General features: G+C 53.9%; 7 protein-coding genes across 7 annotated transcripts; 6 read left to right on the forward strand and 1 right to left on the reverse strand.

Moving 5' to 3' along the window:
* Positions 1–135: 135 nt before the first annotated feature.
* On the forward strand, positions 136–2,333 carry A1O1_02774 (uncharacterized protein; the record flags this gene model as incomplete). The annotated part of the gene is made up of 9 exons (XM_007723684.1): positions 136–365; positions 429–572; positions 649–712; positions 769–888; positions 947–1,059; positions 1,112–1,519; positions 1,576–1,713; positions 1,777–1,987; positions 2,085–2,333. 9 exons carry the CDS (start codon positions 136–138, stop codon positions 2,331–2,333), a joined length of 1,677 nt encoding a protein of 558 aa, XP_007721874.1.
* Positions 2,334–3,273: 940 nt separating this feature from the next.
* A1O1_02775 (uncharacterized protein) lies at positions 3,274–6,525 on the forward strand (the record flags this gene model as incomplete). The annotated part of the gene is made up of 3 exons (XM_007723685.1): positions 3,274–3,422; positions 3,473–4,319; positions 4,372–6,525. 3 exons carry the CDS (start codon positions 3,274–3,276, stop codon positions 6,523–6,525), a joined length of 3,150 nt encoding a protein of 1,049 aa, XP_007721875.1.
* Positions 6,526–7,793: 1,268 nt separating this feature from the next.
* A1O1_02776 (uncharacterized protein) lies at positions 7,794–9,359 on the forward strand (the record flags this gene model as incomplete). Its single annotated transcript, XM_007723686.1, has 1 exon — positions 7,794–9,359. One exon carries the CDS (start codon positions 7,794–7,796, stop codon positions 9,357–9,359), a length of 1,566 nt encoding a protein of 521 aa, XP_007721876.1.
* A 1,286-nt stretch (positions 9,360–10,645) lies between these two features.
* Positions 10,646–12,940, forward strand: A1O1_02777 (uncharacterized protein; the record flags this gene model as incomplete). Its single annotated transcript, XM_007723687.1, has 1 exon — positions 10,646–12,940. One exon carries the CDS (start codon positions 10,646–10,648, stop codon positions 12,938–12,940), a length of 2,295 nt encoding a protein of 764 aa, XP_007721877.1.
* A 1,288-nt stretch (positions 12,941–14,228) lies between these two features.
* Positions 14,229–15,396, forward strand: A1O1_02778 (alcohol dehydrogenase (NADP+); the record flags this gene model as incomplete). The annotated part of the gene is made up of 2 exons (XM_007723688.1): positions 14,229–14,303; positions 14,371–15,396. 2 exons carry the CDS (start codon positions 14,229–14,231, stop codon positions 15,394–15,396), a joined length of 1,101 nt encoding a protein of 366 aa, XP_007721878.1.
* Positions 15,397–17,313: 1,917 nt separating this feature from the next.
* Positions 17,314–20,349, forward strand: A1O1_02779 (uncharacterized protein; the record flags this gene model as incomplete). The annotated part of the gene is made up of 1 exon (XM_007723689.1): positions 17,314–20,349. One exon carries the CDS (start codon positions 17,314–17,316, stop codon positions 20,347–20,349), a length of 3,036 nt encoding a protein of 1,011 aa, XP_007721879.1.
* Positions 20,350–21,495: 1,146 nt separating this feature from the next.
* On the reverse strand, positions 21,496–23,775 carry A1O1_02780 (uncharacterized protein; the record flags this gene model as incomplete). Its single annotated transcript, XM_007723690.1, has 1 exon — positions 21,496–23,775. One exon carries the CDS (start codon positions 23,773–23,775, stop codon positions 21,496–21,498), a length of 2,280 nt encoding a protein of 759 aa, XP_007721880.1.
* Between the last annotated feature and the right edge of the window lie 487 nt (positions 23,776–24,262).

Consider the following 24,262-nt stretch of genomic DNA (forward strand, 5'->3'; position numbering starts at 1 on the left):
GCTTTGACTTGTCCATTGGATTGTTCCATATTACCACCTCATTTCCTCTGCCATTGTGCATCGCCCGCAGAAGTGTTCAGCCCCCGTTGTATAGAACACAGCGCTCACGCAGACGAACCACGTCACTCCTGCGCAATGGCTGCTCAAGTCACCGGCTTCCGCAGTACTGGGGCTGTCGACGACAATGTCGAGCTTGGTGTGCCCGGTACGGTTCACTTGATCGACTTGGACAACAACATGGGCGGAGCTGTCCATGACAAGGCTCACAAGGATGTCATCTTGTATCCAACCCCGAGTGCCGATCCCGAAGATCCTTTGAATTGGAGCCGGAAGCGAAAGCTGATGAATTCCTTCTGCCTTCAATTGTGAGTGACCTGGCAGCTCCCCCAATTCCGCTTCTGAACGAACGAGTTCTCACTTTTTTCCAGGTATACTTTCATGGTTGCTGGAGGCACCGCCACCGGCTACGCTGTCTATCCCCAAATCATCGAGAACACTGGGATCCCTCTTGCGACGTTGAACTCGGCGGTTAGTGTCATGTTCTTGTTCCTGGGCTGGGGCTGTTTGTTCTGGTAAGTCGATGGGAATTGTCCGCTGTGGGAGCAGCGGCCCGTGTTGAGCTCAACGCGCTCACCTGTGGCACGATAGGTGTCCAATTGCTCTCCAGTACGGCCGACGGGGTACCTATATTCTCTCGATGACTGCCTGCATGGTGAGTTCTGGGAGCCGCAGCCTGGTGGAAGACGGCACTAACAGAGTCACTCATAGTGTATGAATCTGTGGGCTCCTTACACAACAAGTGCTGGTACTTGGTATGCACATCGGATCATCTATGGTTTCTTCGGTGCTCCCATCGAAGCTCTGGTTGAACAGTCCATGCCGGACATTGTACGTTCGACTGCCCCCAAGAACTTCCTTTCTCTGGCTGATTAGTGACCGATCACAGTTCTTCACCCACGAGCGAGGCTTCCACGTCGGAATGTTCCTGTTGTGGATCGGGGGAGCCAGCTATCTCTTCCCCATCGCAGCTGGCTATGTGGCACAAAATATGAATTGGCAGTGAGTTGAATGCTTTTCCGGAGGGCTGAGTGCACGAAGGATTAACATCAAGCAGATGGTGCTTCTATTTCCCCTCCATCTTCATGGCCGTATCAATTGTGTTCTTGTTCTTCTTCATGGATGAAACCATGTACGATCGCAAGCTCTTGGAGTCACAAGCCATCGAGCGAGCGCGCGCGGCGGCTTCTGGAACTGCGCATGCTGAGGCCACTACTGCCGAGACAGACATGACTTCAAAAGAGGCCCAGACGACAGAAAAGCCTCAACAGGAGGGCTCCGATGCAAGTGTCAGCTCGGAGGCTCGTGAGGCTGGACTTGTGCCTATATATGAACGACCGACATATTGGAAGAAGATGCGCCTGTTCAGGATCATCCCGGGCAAAGAAAACCACTTGTTGGCGATGATGACTCGTCCTATCATGCATGCCTGGAATTTCCCCATCATGGCGATGTCCGGAATGTGAGACACTCCCAGAGCCCGCAAGACATCAACCTTTGTGCTGACCTCATTCCCAGTCAATACGGTTCGTTTCTGATGTGGTTCACCGTGTTGAACGCGACATGGACCAGCATCCTCCAGGCGGACCCATACAACTTCAGTCCCGGCATTACGGGTGTGGCTTACGTGGCACCTTTCCTTGGATCCTTGATAGGGTGAGCTTTTGCCGAAGTCCTTTTTCTGCCTTTCCAGAACAACGGGGGACTGACAAAGCTTAGAGCATTCTACTCAGGATGGTTTGGGGACAAATTCCACATGTGGATGGCCAGACGCAATGGCGGCATTCGCGAGCCCGAACAACGTCTGTGGCTTTATATTGCCTGCACCATCACCACCATGACAGGCTTGTTACTCTGGGGTGTTGCATCGGCGGACAAAGTTTCCTGGGTGGCTGTTCTGTTTGGAGCAGGCATGATGGGATTCGGTGGAGTGCTTGCAGGGGGTTCCCCAATTGCATACATCAGCGACAGTTATCCCAAGGCGAGTCCGACTCTTGGTTGTACCGCCCACACTGACTTTGGACCAGCTCTTGGGAGAAGGCATGATCACCATGACCTTGATCCGAAACACTATGGGATTCGCCATGGGATATGCCATTACGCCGTGGTTTGAAACTGACGGGATCAGGAACACTTTCATTACCATCTCCATATTGTCAATTGTCCTCACTTGCGCCTTCTTCCCCTTCATTTACTTCGGCAAGGCCGAGAGGAAGCGGACTGCCGATAGGTACAGACGTTATGCCGCGACAGCAACCATGACCCACGATGAATAGGCTGGGGACATGCACGATGCTCCGGGTGGGCGGATGAGTTTCTGTGTGTTGGGTTGTTTCTGGCCGTATGCCCCTTGCTTCTCGGGGTCATCAGCTCCACCAGGCCCCAGTGACAGCAATCAAGATATATAGAGACATTTGCGAAGAATGATGAATGGCGCTCGTGCTCGGTAGGACTTAAGGGCATGTTCTTCCCGGACTGCTTGAAGTGTGTTCAGGACAGTTGAGTCGTGAGCGTTCAGAGGTGCCTACTTCTCTGCCTATTCTGGACGTGGTACTTTGATCAAGTCGACCAGCCCTAAGCAGAATTTATTTGATTCTCAAGACTTCTAAATCACGCTCTTTCCAGACAGAAATTGTCTACAAAACTACGATTTTGAAACTAGGAAAGGTGACGCGAAGTCAGTTTGATCCACGCTTAGAGAAACCGAGATAGATGCCTGAAGAGAGTGTACGGAGTCTAAGTCTGCTACTAGTAGGTAGTCAGATTATCTGCATTAGCGAGTTGGACTATCATGGATCTAACCCAATTACGCGTAGATGAATCATTCAACAAATCACAGCTGGGAGAACACATTAATTTAGTACTTTAATCTACAGACTAAGTCACGTGAGTGCTCCACCTCCAGACGTCCTCCGTCTTATCAGTCAATCAATCATCCCTCGCCCTATATTCGGCTCTGATGTCTGATGTCCGCCTACCAGCCTCCAGGCAATACTTGGTTGACCAGTCAAGACATGGCACATAGACCCTCGTCCCTAGCCTCGCTGGCTCAAGAGATAAGGACCCATCCCCAGGATACAGCAGGTGAGTTCGGTCCATTGCACCCCGAGACCCCCAGCACCTCATATCTTCTCGCTCATGCCTACGGTCTATCCCCGTGAGGTCGAAAGCGTGAATCGAGCCGCGTCCCACCCACCTGCCTCCCTTTAGAGCAAAATGCCTCGACGCCAGACCTTTGCCTGTTCCCGTTGCTACAAGCGGAAGAAACGCTGTGACGCCAAACTCCCTGCATGTAGCAACTGCAAAGCTGTTGGAGTCAAGTGTGTAGGCATCGACCGCGAGTCGGAGCATGATGTCCCCAGAAGGTATGAGCACCTCCTTTTTTTAGTGGTGACTGATACCGACGGTATTCTAGCATCGTGCATTTTCTGGAGCAGTCTATTGCCGAAAAGGAGATTGAGATCGCCGCCTCGAAAGATTCAATCACCTTCAATGCCACGAGCGCTCTGGGGAGTCTATCTGGCTCTGGTTGTGACAGTACTCTCTTGGGAGGAGTTGAGAGTGCGACCATCGACGCTGCATATGGTTCAGTCGACGCACTGTTGGAGGTTACCATTGACGCTCGCAAAGTGCTGTCAGAGGTCCAGGCCTTCAAAGGCCAGCTGACGCTTCCTTATTTGAATGTCCTACTTAGCGAGTCTCATCTTCCAACACCCCTGTGCCGACCAGTGGCCGGGGACGAATTACAGATTCGGGCTGTTGCGAAAAGAAAAGAACCGCCCTTGCTTCCAGACGCTGTGGCTCGCAAACTCTTCGACGTCTACCTCGAAAGGATCCTGCCACAGTATCCTTTCTTCCTCCGGGACGACTTGCAGGAGATCTTTGATTCGGTCCGTAACCCTGAACAAGCATCTTTGGCACCTCCGCCGTGCAACTCCTTCATTGTGTATCAGATCATGGCCATCACCACCATGACCTCCAAGGCCACCGATTCCCGAAGGACCATGTCGCTTGCTGAGTCTCTGCATGCAGGCGCCTTGAACTACATAAGCAGTGTGCTAGCCAGGTCCAGCCTCCGAACCATACAGTGTCTCTTGCTCTTGGTTCAGCTGGCCTTTCTGCTCCCGCATACCGGGGATCTAGCTCATCTGGTGAACGAAGCCATGCGCATGTCCATCGAACTCGGGCTACATCAAGGGAATTCGGGGTGTTCTGAGCGTTCACCCGCCACGGTGGAGCTTCGGCGCAAAGTTTTCTGGGCGGTAAGTCCGACCTGCGCTGTCATTACGCTGTCAATGAGCTTAACATTTGCAGACATATGCCTTGGAGAGATCCGTCAGCATACTCGGCCATCGATGTTTTGCTATCCGAGACGAGAACATCGAGGTGGAATTCCCGTCAGCCCCAGCAACCACCGACGACGACGACGACGACGACAACGACAACAACAACAACAACGGCGAGCAATCCCCCGACACGCGAGACCATATACGCTTCTTCAACACCCTGCGATCTCGACAGATCCAGTCCGAGATCAGCGGCGTACAGTTCTGCAACAAGTCATTTACCAATCCCTCCTACGCCGATTGGGTGGTGGAAATGGACCAAATGGTTCTTGATTGGCGAAGTCAGGCGGTCAACATGAGCGACAACTTGCCAGACTGGTTTGACTTTGGCACGTGGTACAGTGTCTTGATGCTTCACCGTCCTTGCTTGCCCAACCCTAGTCCCGATGCCGATTCAACCATAGCCTGCTTTACCGCAACCGAAAACCTGGTGGGCCAATACTGGGAAAATAGCCGTAACCAGCGCTCGAAATTCCCGTGGCACACCGTCCATAACTGCTTCGAGGCCGGCATCGTTCTCCTCTACAATATCGGCCGCAGCCCAGAGCTCTTCACCTCCGAGGCCCCCATCGGTGTTGCCCGTTCCCTAGATGTTCTGAACCGGATCTCCAACATCTTCTACATCCTCTCTGAACGATGGCCTGCTGCGTGGAAATGTGGAGAGTTCTACGACATGGCCAAGAAAGAGACGTTAAGGAGCTTGTTCAACGTGCCAGGCGCAAGCAGACTTAACATCGCATCGTCCATCCAGAAAACGCTGGACGACATCGTGTTGCGCCGACCTGGCGATACTCAGTATGTCAAGTTTCTGGAAGGCATGTTTGAGTCGAAGCCCCCGACTGGTGACGACGGCTTCTCGGAGAGTTGGTGGAATGCTTCCTTTCCGTGGGGACCTTCCCGCCTCACCAATCCCAACAGTGCAGGCTTTGATTTCGCCGCGATGGTAATGGAGTTTGATGATCTCGACTGGACATACACGACGGCAAACGCCCCGGTCATGGTCCCCCTTGATCAGACCTTGACCGGGCTTGAACTCCCAACCATGTCGTTCCAGGCTCAAATCCCGAGTTCGTCATCGTCTAGTGAATCCCCTGTTGCAGAGACCTGGCTCAGCACCGCTCTTGAACAACTACCACCCTGTCGGCATTGCCGAAAGCGGCGAACGAAGTGTGACCGGTTGCTCCCCTCATGCCGTCAATGTGTCAAGTCGGGACAAGACTGCATGTTCTGGGATGCAGTACTTGGACAGGACACCCCTCGGTCCTACGTCTATGCCTTGAAGCAGAGATATGACAGCTTGAATGCCATTCTTGAGCAGAATCACGCCGAGAAGCATCAACCCAATCCCCTTCTGACGGCCGTAAGCAGCTATTGGGGCTCGACCATGGACAGTGCAGCCACCAGCAGGAAGTATGCCTCTAGACCCAAAGATCTCACAGCCGAACTCCAGCGACCTGTCGAAGTGTCGTCACAAGTGGGACTGATAAGCGTCGTCAAGCAGATGTCTAGTCTCACGATGAGGATGACAAGCCTCGGGACACCAATTACCTTTCCCACAGCTCCAAGCATGCAGGGAGTCTTCCAGTCAATTCCGCTGCCAACACCTCGCTCGGTCTCTTCCGTCCTAACTTCTCTGCCAACCCGGGATGTGACTGAGAACATTGCCCTTCAATACTATCATGGCTTCGAGCTCTTTTATCCGGTTCTGGGCCTAGAAGGCCTCAACGAGGCGATAGACTTGGTGTACAACCGACGGTCGGCGGACCAGACAGAGAACTCACAGTCGATCACGACCATATATCTGATGCTGGCCATCATGACTCGAGTATCAAGCAAGAAGGAAAGCAGGCTTGCGGAGTGGTCAAGAGCTCTCTTCGATCGCGCATTGCTTGAATTCCAGAGCCTCGGATCAAAGTTAGGATATCCATCTGCATCGGCACTGCGATTGAACCTTCTCCTGTGCTGGTATCTCTGGTTGGATCCCGCATCGGGAAACATCTGGAGATTGACTGGGCAATCAGCGCGTGCCGCAATGGATCTACGAGGAGTCCTGAACTCGGGCGACGGTGGGACTTGGGAAGAATGGATCATCTACACAACTCTGTTTCGGATGGAGAGGTGAGTTATGCCATCCCGTCCTCGACCGGAATTCCTGCTGACCAGAATCACCGCAGTGACCTTTCCGTGTCATACGGACGCCCGCCACAACTCATAGAGGCTGAGCCTCCATCGGTCGTGAGTTACATTCCCCTGGGCACGCATTTCGAAAGCTAACGCGCATGCCTACCTCAGCTAGAGCCTCCAACCGATGTGAGGGCACTGCCGCATCTTCTGTACGAGCTTTCACGCTGCAAATATCGCATCCACGTCTCCAGTTTCAATCCCAGACTCGTCACGCAGCGTGTCGATAAGCGCCTCAAGGGCTGCCGAGAAATGATCGACGCGTGGATCGTGAAGTGGAAGCACACGATTCAGTCACTGTCCTATAATGGAACCTTCGAGCCCCTCAAGAGTGGTGCTGGTACTGGTCTATCAGCGTGGACGGTACTCTATGGGACCTTCTACCAATGCGAGGCCCTGGTCCTATATCACCGGCTCTCGAAGGACGCGGTCTCGCAATGCGAAGCCGTGGCCGCTGCTCGTCAGATGATCCGATCTTTCTCGGGGCTTCATCTGCAGCAACTGTCCGTCACTGCGACAGCACTGACTGCGGCCAGCACCCAGCAATCAATCATGGTCATGCTCCCCTTGCCCTGGTCTGCCGTCCATTCGCTCTGCATGGCGGGCACGTTCCTGGTTGAGGCAGCATTGGACATGCAGCCTGCGGAGCAGCTGGACACGCATTGGGGCGATATTGAGCTCTGTATCTCTTTGCTATCGTCCCTGGAGAACAACCCGGACAACGCGGCGGCGGGATTGTCTACGTCGCTCAATGCTCTGCTTCAATCCTGCCGGATGGCAAGAGCAACCTAAGGACTCAATCCAGCCCGTCTTTTTGGGACTTCCACCTGTATCCAAGCACTTTTTCAGTTGCTTATCTGGCTTCCGAGTCAAGGATAGCTTAGTGGCCAAGTATCGCTTTATTCCGACGCGGCCATCTACCATGCTGCAATGCACAACTCAATCGATTGGACGATCCCTGTTGACAATTTGGATATTCCATACTATCACCGACGTCCAAAATCATATCCAATGATCCATCAGCCAACAGTCCGACCGGACTAAACAGAAGCCGGTGTGTCACTATGTTCTCTTGGGCTTGAACGTCACTTGCACGAAAACTGGTGAGGCTCTCTGTTCTCTTTTGCAATTGCAGTATTCTGTACAAACCAATGGTCATCCGACTGACAAGACCCTGGTTTTCTTTCTCGGTGATTCCTCGCCATTGTCATGGAGACCGACCATGCTATCGCCCATGCCCAAGAGTGTGGTAGATCCAGTAGATCGGTGCTCACCGTCAAATGCGACCATGACCTCCATGGGCACGAAACGGGGTTACCACTTCAGCCCATGGCCTCGAGGCTGCCTCAAGAAGCCATCCCAGCAGCACCATTCACCGAACCAGATGCTCAGCAATACAAGCGCTTCAGTCCGCGCCACAAAGTCTTCATCAGCGGCGTGCTGGCCTTCTGCGCCCTGCTGTCGCCCGTCTCTTCCACCATGGTGCTGTCTGCCATCCCCGAGGTCGCCCATAGCTTCGCCACGTCAGGCAATGTGATCAGTCTATCGAATGCGTTGTACCTGCTCTTCATGGGCCTGTCGGCCTGCTTCTGGGGCCCCATTTCCAATGTGTACGGTCGACGCTGGGCCGCTATCATGTCGGCTTTGCAGTTCTGTGCATTCAACGTGGGCACGGCCATGGCCCCCAATCTGGCCGCCTTTTACGTCTTCCGGATCCTGACGGCCTTGCAGGGCACGGGCTTGTTGATTATGGGCAGTTCGTGCCTGGGCGACATCTATGAGCCGACCACGCGGGCGACCGCCCTCGGCTGGTTCTCCCTCGCGACCGTGTTCGGTTCTGCGTTCGGCCCCTTTGCCGGTGGCGTGATCGTGACCTTCCGATCATGGAGAGTCATCTTCTGGCTCCAGGCTGCGATGGGGGGCGTCGGTACGGTCTTGCTGGTTCTGTTCCTGCCCGAGACGCTCCTGACGAAGAAGATTGATTCACTGGGTCTGCATGACTCCTCCTCGTCCCCGTCGTCGTCGCGGCCGTCGCGAAGGGTCCGGGTCATGGCGATCTTGTCATGGATCTCGCCGTGGCGCGTCTTGGTCCTCTTGGTGTCGTATCCGAATCTCCTCGCCACGGGACTCGCGTCCAGCGCCTTGATCTGGAACATGTACTCGCTGCTCACGCCCATTCGCTACGTGCTCAACCCTCGCTTTCAGCTGACCTCGCCCTTGCAGGCCGGCCTCTTCTATATCGCCCCCGGCTGTGGTTATCTGGCCGGTAGTCCCTTTGGTGGCCGTTGGGCAGATCACACGGTGAAGAAATGGATTCGCCGACGAGACGGCCGTCGCGAGCCCGAGGACCGATTGAGGAGCAGCTGTGGCTTCCTGGGGGTGTTGCTGCCCGCCTGCGTGCTGCTGTACGGCTGGAGCGTGCAGAAGCAGTTCGGCGCCATCCCGCTGCCGGCCATCACGCTCTTCCTCCAAGGCGCCGTCCAGTGGCTGTGTTTCCCCAGTCTCAACACGTACGCGCTAGATGTGATGCAGCACCATGGCCTGTCGGCCGAAGTGGTGGCGGGAAACTATATGATTCGCTACATCTTCGCCGCCATAGGCAGCGCCGTGTGTCTACCTGCCATCCAGGCCATGGGAGTCGGCTGGTTCAGCACCGTCAGCGCGGCTTTACTCGTGCTGGCCGAAATCGCCGTCTGGGCCACAACCGTCTGGGGTGCCTCTTGGAGAGAAAGAGTCGATGAGAAGAGGAGACGGCAGAAAATGCAGAATTCCTAATTCTAGGATGAGTGGGCGCCAGGTGCTTGGCTATCAAGGCTATGTAGTACTCATCGCCATTGCGTAGTGGAGGAGCCGTCACAATGTTTGACAAACACCTCGGATATAAAAGCGATATACGACAGACTTGTAGAAGGGTCCACGTGGATTCTTGGTACTTCATCATGCTTGCGACAGTGACATGGCGGGATATCACGGCCGTGCTCGGCTGCTGAAAACAGAACACCAGCTCATATACTGCCCATGCGATCATCAGCAAACACCACTAGTCCTATCTTTCCTGCGCGGGCATATATGAGTCTCTCCTCGTCCAAGACTACATGGTGTAATTCGGACCCTCCATATCTGACGTCCGACCCACCACTGACTCGGGGCTCAAGATCAACCCAACCTGCTCTTAATAGTCTTCACGGTCCTCTCCACGATCGTCTCAACATCTTTGGCTGTGACATTGTATGCTGGTGAGAGAATACTGTGATCTCCCACGGCCCCACCCGCAGTACCGCTTCCGGGCAACAGAAGATAAGATTCGAAGTATAAAGAGAAGAAGAGTTCTCTTATACGAGTTAAGTAAGATAGGGGTGCCTTATTAGTACCTATCTTAGGTATCTCGGTGTAACCCCTAGGGGTATTCCTAGAGGTCTTCGTGATAAGGGGAGACCGGACGATATAGAAACCCAGAAACGGTCTTAGATATATATCGCCGCTAAATTTAGATCCTAGTAGAGCGACCGGCGTACATATAGGGCCATAGAGGCAACGGGACCCCGGTCGACGCGAGGGTAACTAAAGGATAAGGGCGAGCTAGGTAGAAGGGTAAGAGGAAGGTGGGAGGGTAGAAGGAGGGTAAGATGCGAGGTAAGCGGATATAAAAGCGGCGCGCTCTAGGTAAGCCCGCACGTACCTTGAAGCTACGAGCAGTTTTCCCAATGTTTGAGCCGCCAAGCTGGAAAAGTCCATGACGTCGTGACAGCAACCGAATTGGGATTCTGAAGAATGGAAAAAGGGCTGGCAAATAGTCGACAATATGAAGGGACACGGGGTGTGTTTTGGGTCTTTTCTTTCTTGTTGGAGGGGGACACGATGCTGGACAGCTGTTTACGACATTTTACTACGAGGATAGTCGAATGACCAATCTGTTTACCAGACTACGACCTGTCGTAGCACTCAAACAACCTTTGCCACAGCTACAACGACACCGTTCTAATAGATCGCTTTCTCGTGTCTATGCTCCTGGATTTCGTTTCTCTTTGGCACTCTCCAGGTCTCTATCGCCGTTGAGCACAATGGCAAAACGCAAGCGGACTTCGTTAGCTGTAGCTGGAGCTGGAGCTGACGCCTCGACGCCAACAACGCTGCCTCCTAACCTCGCGCCAGTGGCCTCCAGCATGATGCCTCCTGCGCCGGTGCCCGCTCGTCAGACAAGCTCGAGGAGGGCAGCTCAACCAGCTCCTGCGAACATTGACACCAATCCGAACACAAACGAGAAGATAGAAGACGGACCGGAAGCTCTGCGAGCCTCCCCTGATGCTGAGCAAGGTGGGCCAGGTGACAAGGCACGCAAGAAGAGGAAAACAGCCACGCCGTCAGCAAAGGTCAAGACCGAGGCAGGTCTCCCCAAACCCGCCCCCGCAAAGGAGGACAGTGGCTTGGACAGAGGAGATCCTGAAGCGGAAGGCGATGAAGATGCTGATCTGGAAGAACTGAGCATAGCCTTATCCCGCCCGCCGCCTGTGAACAGCTCCTACCTCCCGCTCCCCTGGAAAGGGAGGTTAGGATACGCTTGCTTGAACACTTACCTGCGGTACTCTAACCCCCCAGTCTTTTCATCACGCACATGCCGCATCGCATCGATCCTCGAACATCGTCACCCCTTGAAAGACCCGACACAGCCTGAACATGCGACGAAAAACCGCCCTGACAAAGACCAACCGGCCGATATTGTGCGGGGACAGGCGTATGTGGAAGCGCTCGGCCTCGCCAATGCTCGGGATATAGTCAAGATGTTGCGGTGGAACGACAAGTACAGTATCAAATTTATGCGGCTGTCGTCAGAGATGTTCCCGTTCGCAAGCCACGACGTGTATGGGTACAAGCTGGCACCGTTTGCCTCGGAGACGTTGGCGGAAGCGGGCCGCGTGGCTGCTGAACTCGGTCACCGTCTTACCACACATCCAGGCCAATTCACACAGCTTGGGTCGCCTAGGAAGGAAGTCATCAGCGCCTCAATCCGCGATCTGGAGTATCACTGCGAACTGCTTGATCTCTTGAAACTTCCCGAGCAACAGAACCGTGATGCCGTCATGATCTTGCACATGGGAGGCGTGTTTGGTGATAAGGACGCCACCATCGCGCGGTTCAGGCAGAATTACCTTGGACTGCCGCAAGGCATCAAAGACCGACTGGTCCTTGAGAATGACGACGTCTGCTACAGCGTGCACGACCTGCTGCCTGTGTGCGAAGAGCTGAACATCCCCCTTGTCCTCGACTTCCATCACCACAACATTGTTTTCGACACCGACAAGATCCGTGAGGGCACGCTGGACATCATGGACCTATACGATCGGATCAAGGCGACATGGACCCGGAAGAGGATCACTCAGAAGATGCATTATTCGGAACCGACTCCCTCAGCGATCACAGCACGGCAACGACGTAAACACAATCCTCGAGTTGCAACGCTTCCACCGTGCGCAGCGGATATGGACCTCATGATCGAGGCCAAAGACAAAGAGCAGGCTGTGTTTGAATTGATGCGGACGTTCAAGCTGCCCGGATTCGACACGTTCAACGACATGATCCCACATGTACGCAGCGACGAGAACAGGGCATGGAAACCACCCAAGAAGCCCAAGAAGCGTGCCAAAAAGAAGTCCCGGAGCAGCGATGAGTTGCCGCTCGAAGACGAGGAGGAAGATGATGAATTGGATTCTCAAGAAGCCCGACCTCCCCCTCTCATTCCAGACGCGGAAGTCGGCATGGGTGGCCCTGAAGGGCGTGTTTACTGGCCGCCAGGGATGGAAGAGTGGCTGCGTCCGAAGAAGCGAGAAGTCAAGCCCCGAGATCCCGAAAAGGCCAAAACAACCGCCGAGCGCGCCGCTCTCAGGCGCGCAGAGAAGGCGGCGTGGCAAGCAGCTCAGGAGGCCACCGCGGCTGGTGCCGGCACGGATGTGGTTTCGGCCATCGGGGGCGCATCCGAGAGTATGGAGGCGTCGACGCCAAATGCGAAGCTTGATCGTGCCCAAGCTAGAAGTGTCTACGATGTGCCCAAGGGCACGAAGCCTGTTCGCGCTCCTCGTTCCAGTACTGCACCGCGAGGCAAGAAAAGCGCCAAATCCGTTCCCACTCCGACCCCCAGCACCAGCGACGCGGCTTCTGATTTGGATGAGAGTACAGACGACAATGATGACTTGAAAGCCGGGTCGGCCATGCCTGATCTCACAGATGCAGAAGAAGTTGCAGCGTCATCGTCACCAGCGTCGGACATCAAGCGACGAGCGCCCACGCGGACGACGAGCGGAAGAACTGCGAAGAGGAAAGCTGTTAACTACGTCGAGGATAACGTAGACGATGAGCTGTAACCTGTACCTGTACCTATTAGTGTTTGGTGTGTTGTGGTAGCTGTACAATGATACAACGCAAGAGATGGTGTTGAGGAAATATATTCTGGGTTCGCAGAGCATGCACAACCCGCCTTTGACTGGCATTGGTATTCTCATCCGGTATGCATATCGGGCAACCTCTCTCAGTCACACTGTTCCATACCCTAATTAGCAGGTACGAGCTACTTGAGTTATCATGGCACCTTCGGATACCAGAAGCCGCTTGAGATTTCAGCAACACTGGCACAACTGCAACGAGCGTTCAAGTTCTTGTCATCGTCGTGTTGCGCAGTATTCGTTCGGCACAGGGATGCCGAGGTAACTTCGGCGAGACATAGCCCGCCCGGCGAGGGTACGGAGAGAGCTGATGAACAAAAACTCAGGTACCTACTAGGTACCTACAAGTACAGAGTTTCCAGAAGCTACCTTACCACCGAGTAACTGAAAGTCAACTTTAGCATACCTAGCTGAGTGTGATCTGGGTAGATCTCAGACGACTTCTGATCAGGTAGGAGCTGTCTACAGATCAGAGGGGTGTCTGGAGAAAAATATTGTGGTATCTGTGGTGTAGCTTGGGCCAACTTGTAGATATCGAAGGACGATCATACCTACTACCTATTGTACTAGGTACTCAATTCGTAGTATCAAGTCTCGTATTGCACACGAGGAGGGGATCTCTTTCCCGCCCATACAAAGACCTAAGGAGCTTCCTAAGCCCCAATCGTCAACCACTTGACGCCTAGAGCCTTAGGCTAAGGCCTCCTAGGCCCACCAGTTCACCCGAGCATTATTATTACCTACCTAGGTAGTTTTAACGTGTCGCTGTACTACTTGAATGGCTGGCCGACAGTCGTCCACCGCGCAGTCGGTGGTGTCACTACTGCTCAATTTCCCACTTCATCTCAGCCGCCGGTGATGTAGTAGCGGGTGGTAGCTGTGGTAGATGAACACTAAAGTACGTCACGACAAGTGTACATCCAATAGATACGGCTGATTGGGAGTATAGCCTATTTTCCCAACGCTCAATGCCCACTTACTACTATGTCACCTCGTCTGTAGCCGTCGCAGAGCCCCGCGTGGGTGTTGATCAACTTGAACTTGATAAAAACTGCACAACGTTCGCTCCTCTCTCTGATCTTTTTGCTGTCTTTTCGCATCCGCCGTCTTGCATTTCCCGTCGAGAAAACAATACAATATCTGGCCACCCAATCCAGATACTCGTCTCCAGACCTAGACACGCCCAGATTTCGCAAACACATCAGCAATCATGGGTTACCCCGACGAGTTTGAAGGCTTCATGGTTGAAGACCACAAAAAATGGACCGAGTTCAAGAAGAAGACAGTATGTCAGGCGCTCCGCTTCCACATTGGATTTTGCCACTGTTCTAGAAGGCTGACCTCGTCTACAGTTCAAACCAAAAAAGTTCGGCGACCACGACATTGATATCAAGATCGAGTGTTGCGGTGTCTGCGGCTCCGACGTCCACACCATCACCGGCGGCTGGGGTGGAGCTCCTCTACCTCTCTGCGTTGGCCACGAGGTCGTCGGTCACGCCGTCAAGGTTGGCTCGGAAGTCAAGAGTGTCAAAGTGGGAGACCGTGTGGGCGTGGGCGCTCAAATTTGGGCTTGTCTCAAGTGTCCTCAATGCAAGAGCGACAACGAGAACTACTGCCCGCACCAGGTCGACACATACGGAGCACCCTACCCAAAGGAGGCTGATCCGGACGAGACCATTTCGCAGGGCGGATACTCCTCACATCTTCGAGCCCACGAATACTTTACCTTCCCTATCCCCGACGAGATCCCCTCTGAGGTCGCCGCGCCCTTGCTGTGTGCCGGCTTGACAACCTACTCTCCTCTCGTGCGGGCGGGAATGGGTCCGGGCAAAAAGGTGGCCGTGGTCGGCATGGGTGGCCTGGGTCACTTTGCAGTCATGTGGGCCAACGCTCTTGGTGCCGAGGTCACGGTCATCTCTCACTCGCCCCGCAAGAAGGAAGATGCCCTGAAGCTGGGCGCAAAGGAGTTCGTGACAAGTGGCGAAAAGGGCTGGGCCAAGAACTATGCCTTTGCGTTTGATTTCGTCCTCAACACCGCCGACATGACGCACGAGTTCGACATTGCTGACTACCTGTCCATCTGCAAAGTCAATGCGCCCTTCCATCAAGTCGGTCTTCCGGACGAGCCTCTGCCCCGTTTCCCGCCACAGGCATTCATGGCCAACGGCAGTTCAATCGGCGCGAGTCACATCGGTAGCAGACCCGAGTGTTTGGCCATGTTGAAGCTGGCGGCAGAGAAGAAACTCTTCCCATGGGTCGAGACCATCCCCATCTCAGAAGCTGGATGCTCCGAAGCTGTGTCGCGAGTCTACAACGGCAAGGTCCGCTACCGTTTCACCCTGACGGATTACGACAAGGCTTTTGGTCCTCGTGACTAGAGGAAGCATGCTCTATTGCAGCTTCGCCTTGAAATCGGAAGGATACATACGTACTGGTTAGTCCGGCAGTGTTGGTTGAAGCGCCTCGTGCATGGTCGTTTTAGTGTGATAGATTTTAAAGGGAGGTACATACTGCAGATCAGCATGCGACGGGCGCAGAACAGACTTCCTTTCCCATCGCGGGTTGCACCAACTGCAGCTGCATTTTGTATTTGTGTTACCCTTGGCTGTATGCCGTACTACTAGTACAGGGCCTTGGCGTGACATGCCACGTGAAAGACATAACCTTCGGGCGACCGGTGCATAGGATGCCTGCTCTTCACATAAGCGCATAGCTGAGACCCCGATATACAGAGGAGTCGTCTCGACTGCTTCCATTGTCCAAGATACGCAAAGCGGACTTCGACTTCGCGAGTAATTTTTATTGCAGATGAACGATGGTCATTCGGAAGTCAACCCCGGTAAGGCCATTTCGCAAAGCTTGCTTAGTGACGGGCTTCGCACTTGAAAAGATCCAAAGGGCTGGAAGAATCAAGTCGACGTGGCCAGTCCGAAGCGACAACATCAAGCGCTGGGTTGCAAGGTCATCCTGGGGATCATGAGCCTTCGGAGCCCCTAGCCCCATCAGTGACTGGAGCATTATAGTGGGTGGCCTCAGGGAAGCTCTCTATCCACGGATTGCTTTGCTATCTCCGATCTTCCAGTTAAAAGATCGTCTGGACCTGAACAGGGGTGAGCCCTACAGCCTAAGAACTTGCGTTTAATAATGGGCCATCATCCCGGGACGTTCCAACCCGGGGTGTCCACGCCCACAATGGGTCCATCATCGTACAGCATCGGATCTTAAAACATGGTCAAGGATCTCGGAGCCGGGCGAAGAGGAAGGGAGCTGCTGTAGAGGAAGGAAGCGGAAGGGTACGCTTGCTTTGCTTGCATTCTGTTATCCGACTTGGTGAAGAAGACTGACAACCTGCGGAGGAAGATACGTAGGTATGGTTGGGATAATGGACGGTTGATCGTCGAGGGCAAGTGGCTTTTCCAACGGGCGTCTGGAGGGAGTAGTGGAGTGTGGGAGAGGCGCCGCCGATGAGCTGAAGAGACTGCTAGGCATGCTTATTAGGTACTTAGCAGGTGCTACGGCTAGACACCAAACAGAGCAAAGAACAGCCTGCAGCCTGCAGCCGCAACTCGTCCTCCTCTTCCGAAGTCTTGGGTTTGACTGCTTTTGGTCCGCCGACCATCCATCCACTGATCGCCTGTCCAGGCCGGAGGATATCTCTACAGATACGTGAACAACGGGAATAGGTTAGCAGTGAGTGGTGTGGGTGGGCTTGGACGCTCGCCTACTATACGACGGTAGATGCCAGATGGCAGATGCTGCTGGGTGCGTGGCCTGCATCCTCTTTTTTTGACAACCGCCATGGTCCATTCCTCCATCATCTCGACCTCCACATGCGGCGCGCTGCCCGGGTCCCAGTGGGTGACTTACAGCTGTCAACTTTCTCTCAGTCATGCCCGTTGAAGTTCCAGCCTCCCTTGACAACTCATCACTACTGCTTTGGTTTTTGGATTCTACAAGTACGTACCATGCGAACGTATCCTGTCCCCGACTTCTTGCGAGCGATGCCCTGATCTACACCACTTTCGAATGTGACATTCTCCCTCAAAACGCAGTACCCAGACGTCCAACCTCCTGCTTCGGACAACAGCCTCCTACGCGAAAACTTCCTATATCCACAAGCTACCCTTCGCGTCTATGAGCCTGCCGTTCTAGGATCAATGCTCCCCTCTCTTCAGTGCGTTGTCGAGAGCGTCTTGTCATGCATGCTGGAACGTTTCATGACCGTCGTCATGAATTACTTATGAGCTGGGGACACATTTGCTGCTGGAACAAAGGGATGACAGTCCCGTAACGCCATGGACACCGGTCTAAAGAAGCTATGGAGCCGTCGAAGAAGCAAGGGTCACGATGGTATGCAAGACTCTGGGGTGGGCAGTCTGCGGAAGAGTCAGAGTACCGATAAAAGTGGTCGGTCCAGCAAAAACAGCCCCCGCGCAACCCAGGGGCAGCATTACTCGATAGACCATGCTTCCAGTGCTGCGAGTCCGATGTCGACGGCGACCAGCGCTCCGCGACTGGGGTTCGCTGGCAGAATGCAGGCTATACCGGACGGCACCTCGAGGCCTTCGACCTCAGTCTCACGGCCCGATACCTCTGGTACGGATAGTCTAATGAGTGCTGTCAATCGTGCGGCGGATGCCATCGCTATATCAGACCAACACTATCGAGACTCAGAGGATGTTTACTCCAAAACCCATCTCCGAACTAAGGCTCCGCGATACGTTGACATATTTGCCGTCACCACTTCGGATGGCATGACTTCTCCTTCAAAATACAATGAAGATGTTGCAGAACGCAACTTGAATCTCACACAAGTAGCGCTCGAAAGCTCCCGGAATGGGTATTTCTCTTCCTCGAAATATCAGGAAGACGTCGCCATCAGGAATGCATCCCCGACGTCGCCTTCAACCATAAGTGCTAAGGCCTCTCCTTCGGCCTATCAGGAGGGATTCGTCCGTTTACACCCCACCGAGCGACCGAACGGTGTGTCAAGCAGGATCGGCGAATATCCCAGGCTATCTAGAAAACCTGAAGATCGCCCTATATGGACGGATCAGAATATGCAAGGTCCCAATGGTTCTCACTTTCGCCAACAGAGCGATCGGACATTCGAGGGTCATCAAGCGCAGGATGCAACACTCGCTCCCGGGCACCAACTCAAAGGACTTGCATTGACCACTGAGGATACAAGCCATATGTCTCTGATAGGCCCCAATGGCTCAGACGCAACTGCGTATAGGTCTTTGGGGCCTATCGTCAAACATGCTGGAAGCCGTCCAAGCCAGGAAATCGTGCGGAACCAGACTCTTCGCAGCTATCAGCTTCCACCGTCTGATGTGTCTCAGACTAGACCAAGTGAACCCCCACAAACTTCACAGTCTAAAAGTGCGAGCTATATGAAAGGCACAACTAGTTCGCAAGGAGCTGCATATCCTGTGCGGTCACCCTCAAGTCTTAGTAACGGCTCTTCCGTCAGGCGCGCAATCAAACTTCCAAATCGCACAATCCTGGACTTGACTGGGGATGATTCAGACGTATTTTCTGAAATAACTCCCGAGTCAAACTATAGCTCATCCCCTGTCATCGGAAACGCAACCCTCGACACCTTGCGCAGGATTCCAGGGTCTGCCGTTATTGGACCCACAACAGAGGACAGGACTACTGTTTCAAGTTCTCCCCGGGCAAATACAACCTCTACGCTTTCTGACGAGGTGCGAATCGAGGCTTCTCAGCTCGCGCAATCCGAGCAATTTCGAGACGGTGTTTCAGAATCATTGGCCCGAGACGCTCGAGCAAGGTATCCCCGATCTACGAGCGCTTTCTCAGCCGTTAACACCATTGCCACCTCATCGCCTCGCGCGAGTGTGGTATTGGAAGCCCTAAGTACAGCGGGAATTGATTCTGTTACTGAAGGACATGGACAAACGAATGGATCAACCGCTGAGCAGCAAGTGGTGACAGAGAAACGACCACTGCGCCAACCTTCCATAGAGAAAGAGTCTACCGAAGACAAAGAGTCAGCGGAGACCCAGGCTGAAGCTGGTCGTCGCTCGATCCGGCAAGCATCTGTTCCACGCTCTGAAGCGACCGTCAATGGAAGCGCTGCCATGTCTCAGCAGAAGCAAGAAGCTGTCCCTGATAAAGAACGGCCACAAGCATCGGAATCGACGACATCATACCTACGAGAGACGTCGTCTAGACCGTCACTTCAGCCACACAGCCATGATGTACCTTCCGATGGTCTGCATGCAAATGATCAAGTGGGTGCAAACAGTATGCCTGGGGTGATCACAAGAGATTTCGCCAACATGGCAACTAGATCCACGCTCAGTAGCGTGCCTGAAGACACAGAATCTGACGGTGCTGGACGTGCGAAAAGACCACAGGTTCGAGATCAGGGGCGGTCTCAAAGCCATGACCCAAGCCATGGTAGACTGTATCATGCCGGCCAAGTCCCCAGGTATAGACCGCCCATATTTGCGTCCACGATCGATGAGGCTGAACTCGCTCGGAAACAAGACGAGGCTCGTGCGGCGTTGATCCGACTACAAGAAAGCTTGAACGAGACCTTCCTAGATTCTGCACCGGCACCTGTAGTGCGGTCGTCGTCAAGAGCTGGGGTGTCGGGACGGACCATGTCTCCTCACCGCAGCAATTCTGCGGCCTCATCGTCCATCTTCGCGCGGGTCAGGAACAGGTCACCGATTCCACCAGAGATCAAGGTCGAAACTGACGAATCGGCCGCCGACGGTAGATCCGAGACCTCTTACCATAATCTCACGACACTGAGAATCTCAGATGGTTCTGGATCCTCCGGCCTGGCAGGTCAACACAACCAAGAACGTCAAACCCGCAATGAGAAAGGCAAGCAGAAGGTAGAGGCGGGTCCTGACCCCAACGGCCCAGGCCCGCCTGTTTTCACCCATGAGATCGATTCAAGACGGTCACCGTCACCATCTCTGCCACTCCCATCTCTGCTCCTTGACAAGGGACATGACTCAGGCCCTCATTATGGCCGTCAGCAACAGCCTCCGCCGAGCCCGGGTGAAATCTCACTTTCTAGCTTTCCTATTCCTGTCTCATCGCCCCAGCATTCGGCGACAAGACCGACGAGCAATATCACTGGACCATCTCAGGCCTCCAGTGGAGAACAGCAACAGCAACATACCCGAGTATCTATGCATTCGCGTCAGAGCAGCAGCAATGCAGGCATGCGGCGGCAGTCAAGCCAACGGAGCCAATCCAGCAGCGCTTCTGCGTTCAGCATTCCGTATCATATGATCCCCGGACGATCGAGTAGCATTCGAGATCAGTCAGTAGCGGAATACTAGTCGAGTCGGTGATGACAATTCCAGTTGGCAAACAGCCACCCGGAGATCTGAAATTAGGGATCATGACCTGGAAGCCAACTGAGGTTGTTCTGTCTTGTGAAACCAAACCACTGATATACTTACCGGACCATCTGATTCTGACATCTCGCTAAATGATATATCTACTATTGATTTGGTGCTGGCCTTCCGACCGTGGGCGAGATGAGAGATCGAGAAAAGGTAAAGGGAAGAGAGAAAAGGAGTTCACGTACCAGGGTGCTTTTTCTCCACGACGACGACATGAATCGTTATGCTTGGAACGTCTGAGATGAAATTTGATTTATTTTCTTTCTACCGAGTCTTGAGGTATCTATCGCTTCTGATACTTCTGTTGGTGGCCTGTTCCCAGCCTCTTCGCGAGATTGATTGAACAATGCAAGAGGACCTCCCCTGTGTTTGAATTTTCAACAGGATCCTTTGGATGGACAGGAAATGAACGGAATGGATAAAGGGAGATACCATATACAGCGCGTCGAGATTGACGGTTGACAATTGACTTCGTTTCCTGTTCCTGTTGACCTCGAACCCTGGATTCGGATATTCTGAGAGTTCCCCGTCCTTGTTGTTTCTTCAGCCTGCTGGTGCGAATACTCCCTGGCATTGACTTCCATCTCGCCCTGCCTCTTCACACCACTTCGCCCGCGCTTTGATAGAACCCATGCCATATTACCGGCTCCGGCCATTGATACATACGATGGAGGAATGGAGGACGATGGAGAAGAGGGCCGAAGTGAAGCGTGGCTAAGTAGAAGGTAGAAAGTAGACAGACGGGAATGGGATTATATACTCCGGCATCATCCTGATCCAGCAGGGTTCTATACTAGTACCAACTTTCTCTTTCTCATCAAATGTAACTGTTATACACATACCATCCAGATACCGATCATTCCATTGTCAAATTTCTTTTTTGACATACTGATCCAGTTCTTATACATTTTGTATACCTATCTTCTCTTCTGATATACCATCTATATAGTCCTGAACCACTGTAATGTCACTGGCTTATCTTATTCGCTGTCCTATTGTACCCCCATCATACCCGAGGACCAGGGGTATGTACAGGTAGGTAGGACTAAGATCAGGAGGAGAACTCAGGATTGTTCTTTTCTAAAGTCCCCAAACTTTCATCCATCCTTCTCCGGTCCGGATATCTCCTTTGGCCGACCGGCCGAATTCGACGCCGCGGCCGTGTTCGCTGACCTCCTCTTCGCCGGGCAGACGGACCCACTCGTCGACCATGTCTGGAATCTCCTCTTTGACGTGCGACACCACGACAAGGGCTTGAGTGTCCTGCAGACCAGGGAATAGGGGTCTTGTGGCCGCCGGAGTGGTGGGCCGTGCCTCCCCATACTCAAGCCAGGCCATTGCTTTATCTCGAGTCTCCGCCGACAGACCGGAGAAAGCTTCGTCCAGAATGATAATGTCAGGCTGTTTGATGATGGCGCGGAGGAGGAGTAATAGACGTTGGGTGCCGAAGGGGAGCACGCCAAGGGCGTGGGTTTGCCGGTCCGTAGCCCAGTCCAGATTCTTCGACTTGTCGTTTCCAGTCTCACTCCCAGTCCCAGTGCCAGGACTGTCTTGTCTCAATTCGGGTTCCCACCAGTTGAGGAAGGTGTCGACCAACGCGGTCCGCTCAGGTGTCAGCTGCGGTTTGCCGGCGTATGTCTCCGCCCAAGCACTCTCCAGAACACGCCGCACCGGTAAATGTTTGGGAAAGAATGCGTGGATTTCCGGCGACGAGTGGCCGATGCGAGATTGGATTTCCCATAAGGATAGGCCTGGCTGGCCGGGCGTAGGCAGTCGTGAACGGCCGAAGAATTTGATCGGCAGGCTGTATGATTGGGGATGGTCGGATGTCAGCAGCGAAAGAAGAGTTGTTTTGCCGGAGCCGTTGGGGCCCAGAAGAGCAAGGCGCGTGCCTTGTCGGATGGTGAGGTTCAGGCCAGGCTCGGCGAAGCCTGGTTGCGCCGGGCCGTGGCCTAGGACGGTCTTGTCTCCGTACTTCACGACCACGGAGTGAAGCTCGATTAGCGGATCGCCTAGAGACCGTTCACTGCTTGCAGGGTGAGGACTCTGTGTTAGAGAAGGGGGAAAAGTTTGAGATCCGGAGGGCGTGGGTGTCGCTTCTTCCGCACCTGCCAGATTGGCCGGAAGGCTGGTTGTGAGTGTGAGCAGGTCGTCGAGGTCTGCGTTCGACTCTTTTCTTTTGGTCTGGGCTGTTTGCCATCGCACCGCGTCCTCCTCGGAGAGCCTCGTCGGGTCGATCGTCCCGTCAGGTAATAGGTACTGCGCGAAACTGGGGTCGTGAATATGCTGGAAAACCGGATGTCTCGAGATCCCATTTCCACTCAGGACATCGCCGACACCAGATGGAGGAGGCCCGTATTTTGCAGTCATGAGCGCTGCCATCTCGTGGTCAAGTCTACGCCCGGCAGTGTTGTGACTTGGAAGCTTCGTCGACAACATCAGATCCAGCCACCGGCCCAGGCTGAAGAGCACCTGGTTCTTCTCACCCATCAACGCCACCGAATGGTTATGTCCGAGCACGACAAGATGTGTGATCCAGTCCGGGATCGGGTCTTGAGGACGCAGCCCGAGCAACAGCAGAGGCGATGATCGGTAGGCAAGCTCGCGCAGCATGGGCGACAGCGTAACCAGGGTCGGAGGATCCAAACCCATAAACGGCTCATCCAGTAACAGAAGCTCCGGCTTGCCGAGCAGGGCTTTGGCAATCCTAGCTCGTCTGGTCTGGCCATTGCTCAGATTGCTCACAGGCATGTCCATCAACCTCTGCAGCCGCAGGTCCGAGATGACCTTGTGCAGAAGCGTCTCGTCGACATGCTTCTCCGGCGAATCTTGGGAAGGATTCAGTTCTGTTTCTCCTCTCAAATACTGTAAGACGGACCAGTCGGTCTCTTCTCTGCGGCTTTCGTAGCGAGCACTTAGATATGCACCTCTTATTCCACCGGCCCCATGGCCCTTGCCGCTGTTGAACCCGACATACTGGATGGCCCGTGAAAGGACGCGTAGCCGATGGTCTTTGTGGTCGATCTCGTCCGAGGCCAGGTACGGGTACGATCTCGCGTTCGGTGGGAAACAGAGGTGTGAGCCTCGTAGAATTTCGAGGAATGTTGTTCCATCAGTTGCGCTGATCACCGCCCAGTGCTGGTCTTTTCTCGGCGCAGGCCGGTCTCCATGTTGTACCGTGGCAGGCAATTCAAAGGTCAGGTTCGGGAAGAGGGGAGGGTTGTTCGTTGAAGCTGAAGCGTCGCCGTGATCGGCTCGAGGATGTTCTTTGTAGAAGGTGCCATTGCGGATCTGGATGAGATTCGTGTTCGCCTGGCCGGTTTTCAGGCTCTGGGCAAATCGGGCGAGGGTCCTCCGCATGTCCTCTGCATCTTGGTCAGGATCTCCGGAGGTTGAGGAAGTTGACGCATGCTAGAGATATATATCATGTCCATGCTCGTCAATTCGGAGAGGTGCAAGACTCCCCGATAGGGAGAAGGGATTTGACTCCACCTACGAACGTAATGTGAGATCAACGCAAGGCTGTACGCCACAAGGAACTTGAATTGAAAGCAAACTGCTCGAGTGCACAGGAAATCGAGATGAGCAGGTGAGGAATAGTCCACCTTCGTCCTCAAGAGTGTTCATTGCAGTGTGAGCTATGTATCTAGCTCTCCCCCGGTATTGTACATGATATCTGAGCCAGCCAATCGACCAACCAGCCACCACCACGCCTTGCTATGCTGAAAATGGCCGATTCCGTATCAAGAAAGCTCGAATCGCTGGAAGCCCAATCGTCGTCATCTCTGCCCAAGCCCGGAAGCTCTACGTCGTCATCCGTTGTGGTGATTGAAGCACATCGCCTCTT

This window comes from Capronia coronata (assembly GCF_000585585.1).
Source record: "Capronia coronata CBS 617.96 chromosome Unknown acBCG-supercont1.2, whole genome shotgun sequence".
In the NCBI taxonomy this organism is placed as follows: domain Eukaryota; kingdom Fungi; phylum Ascomycota; class Eurotiomycetes; order Chaetothyriales; family Herpotrichiellaceae; genus Capronia; species Capronia coronata.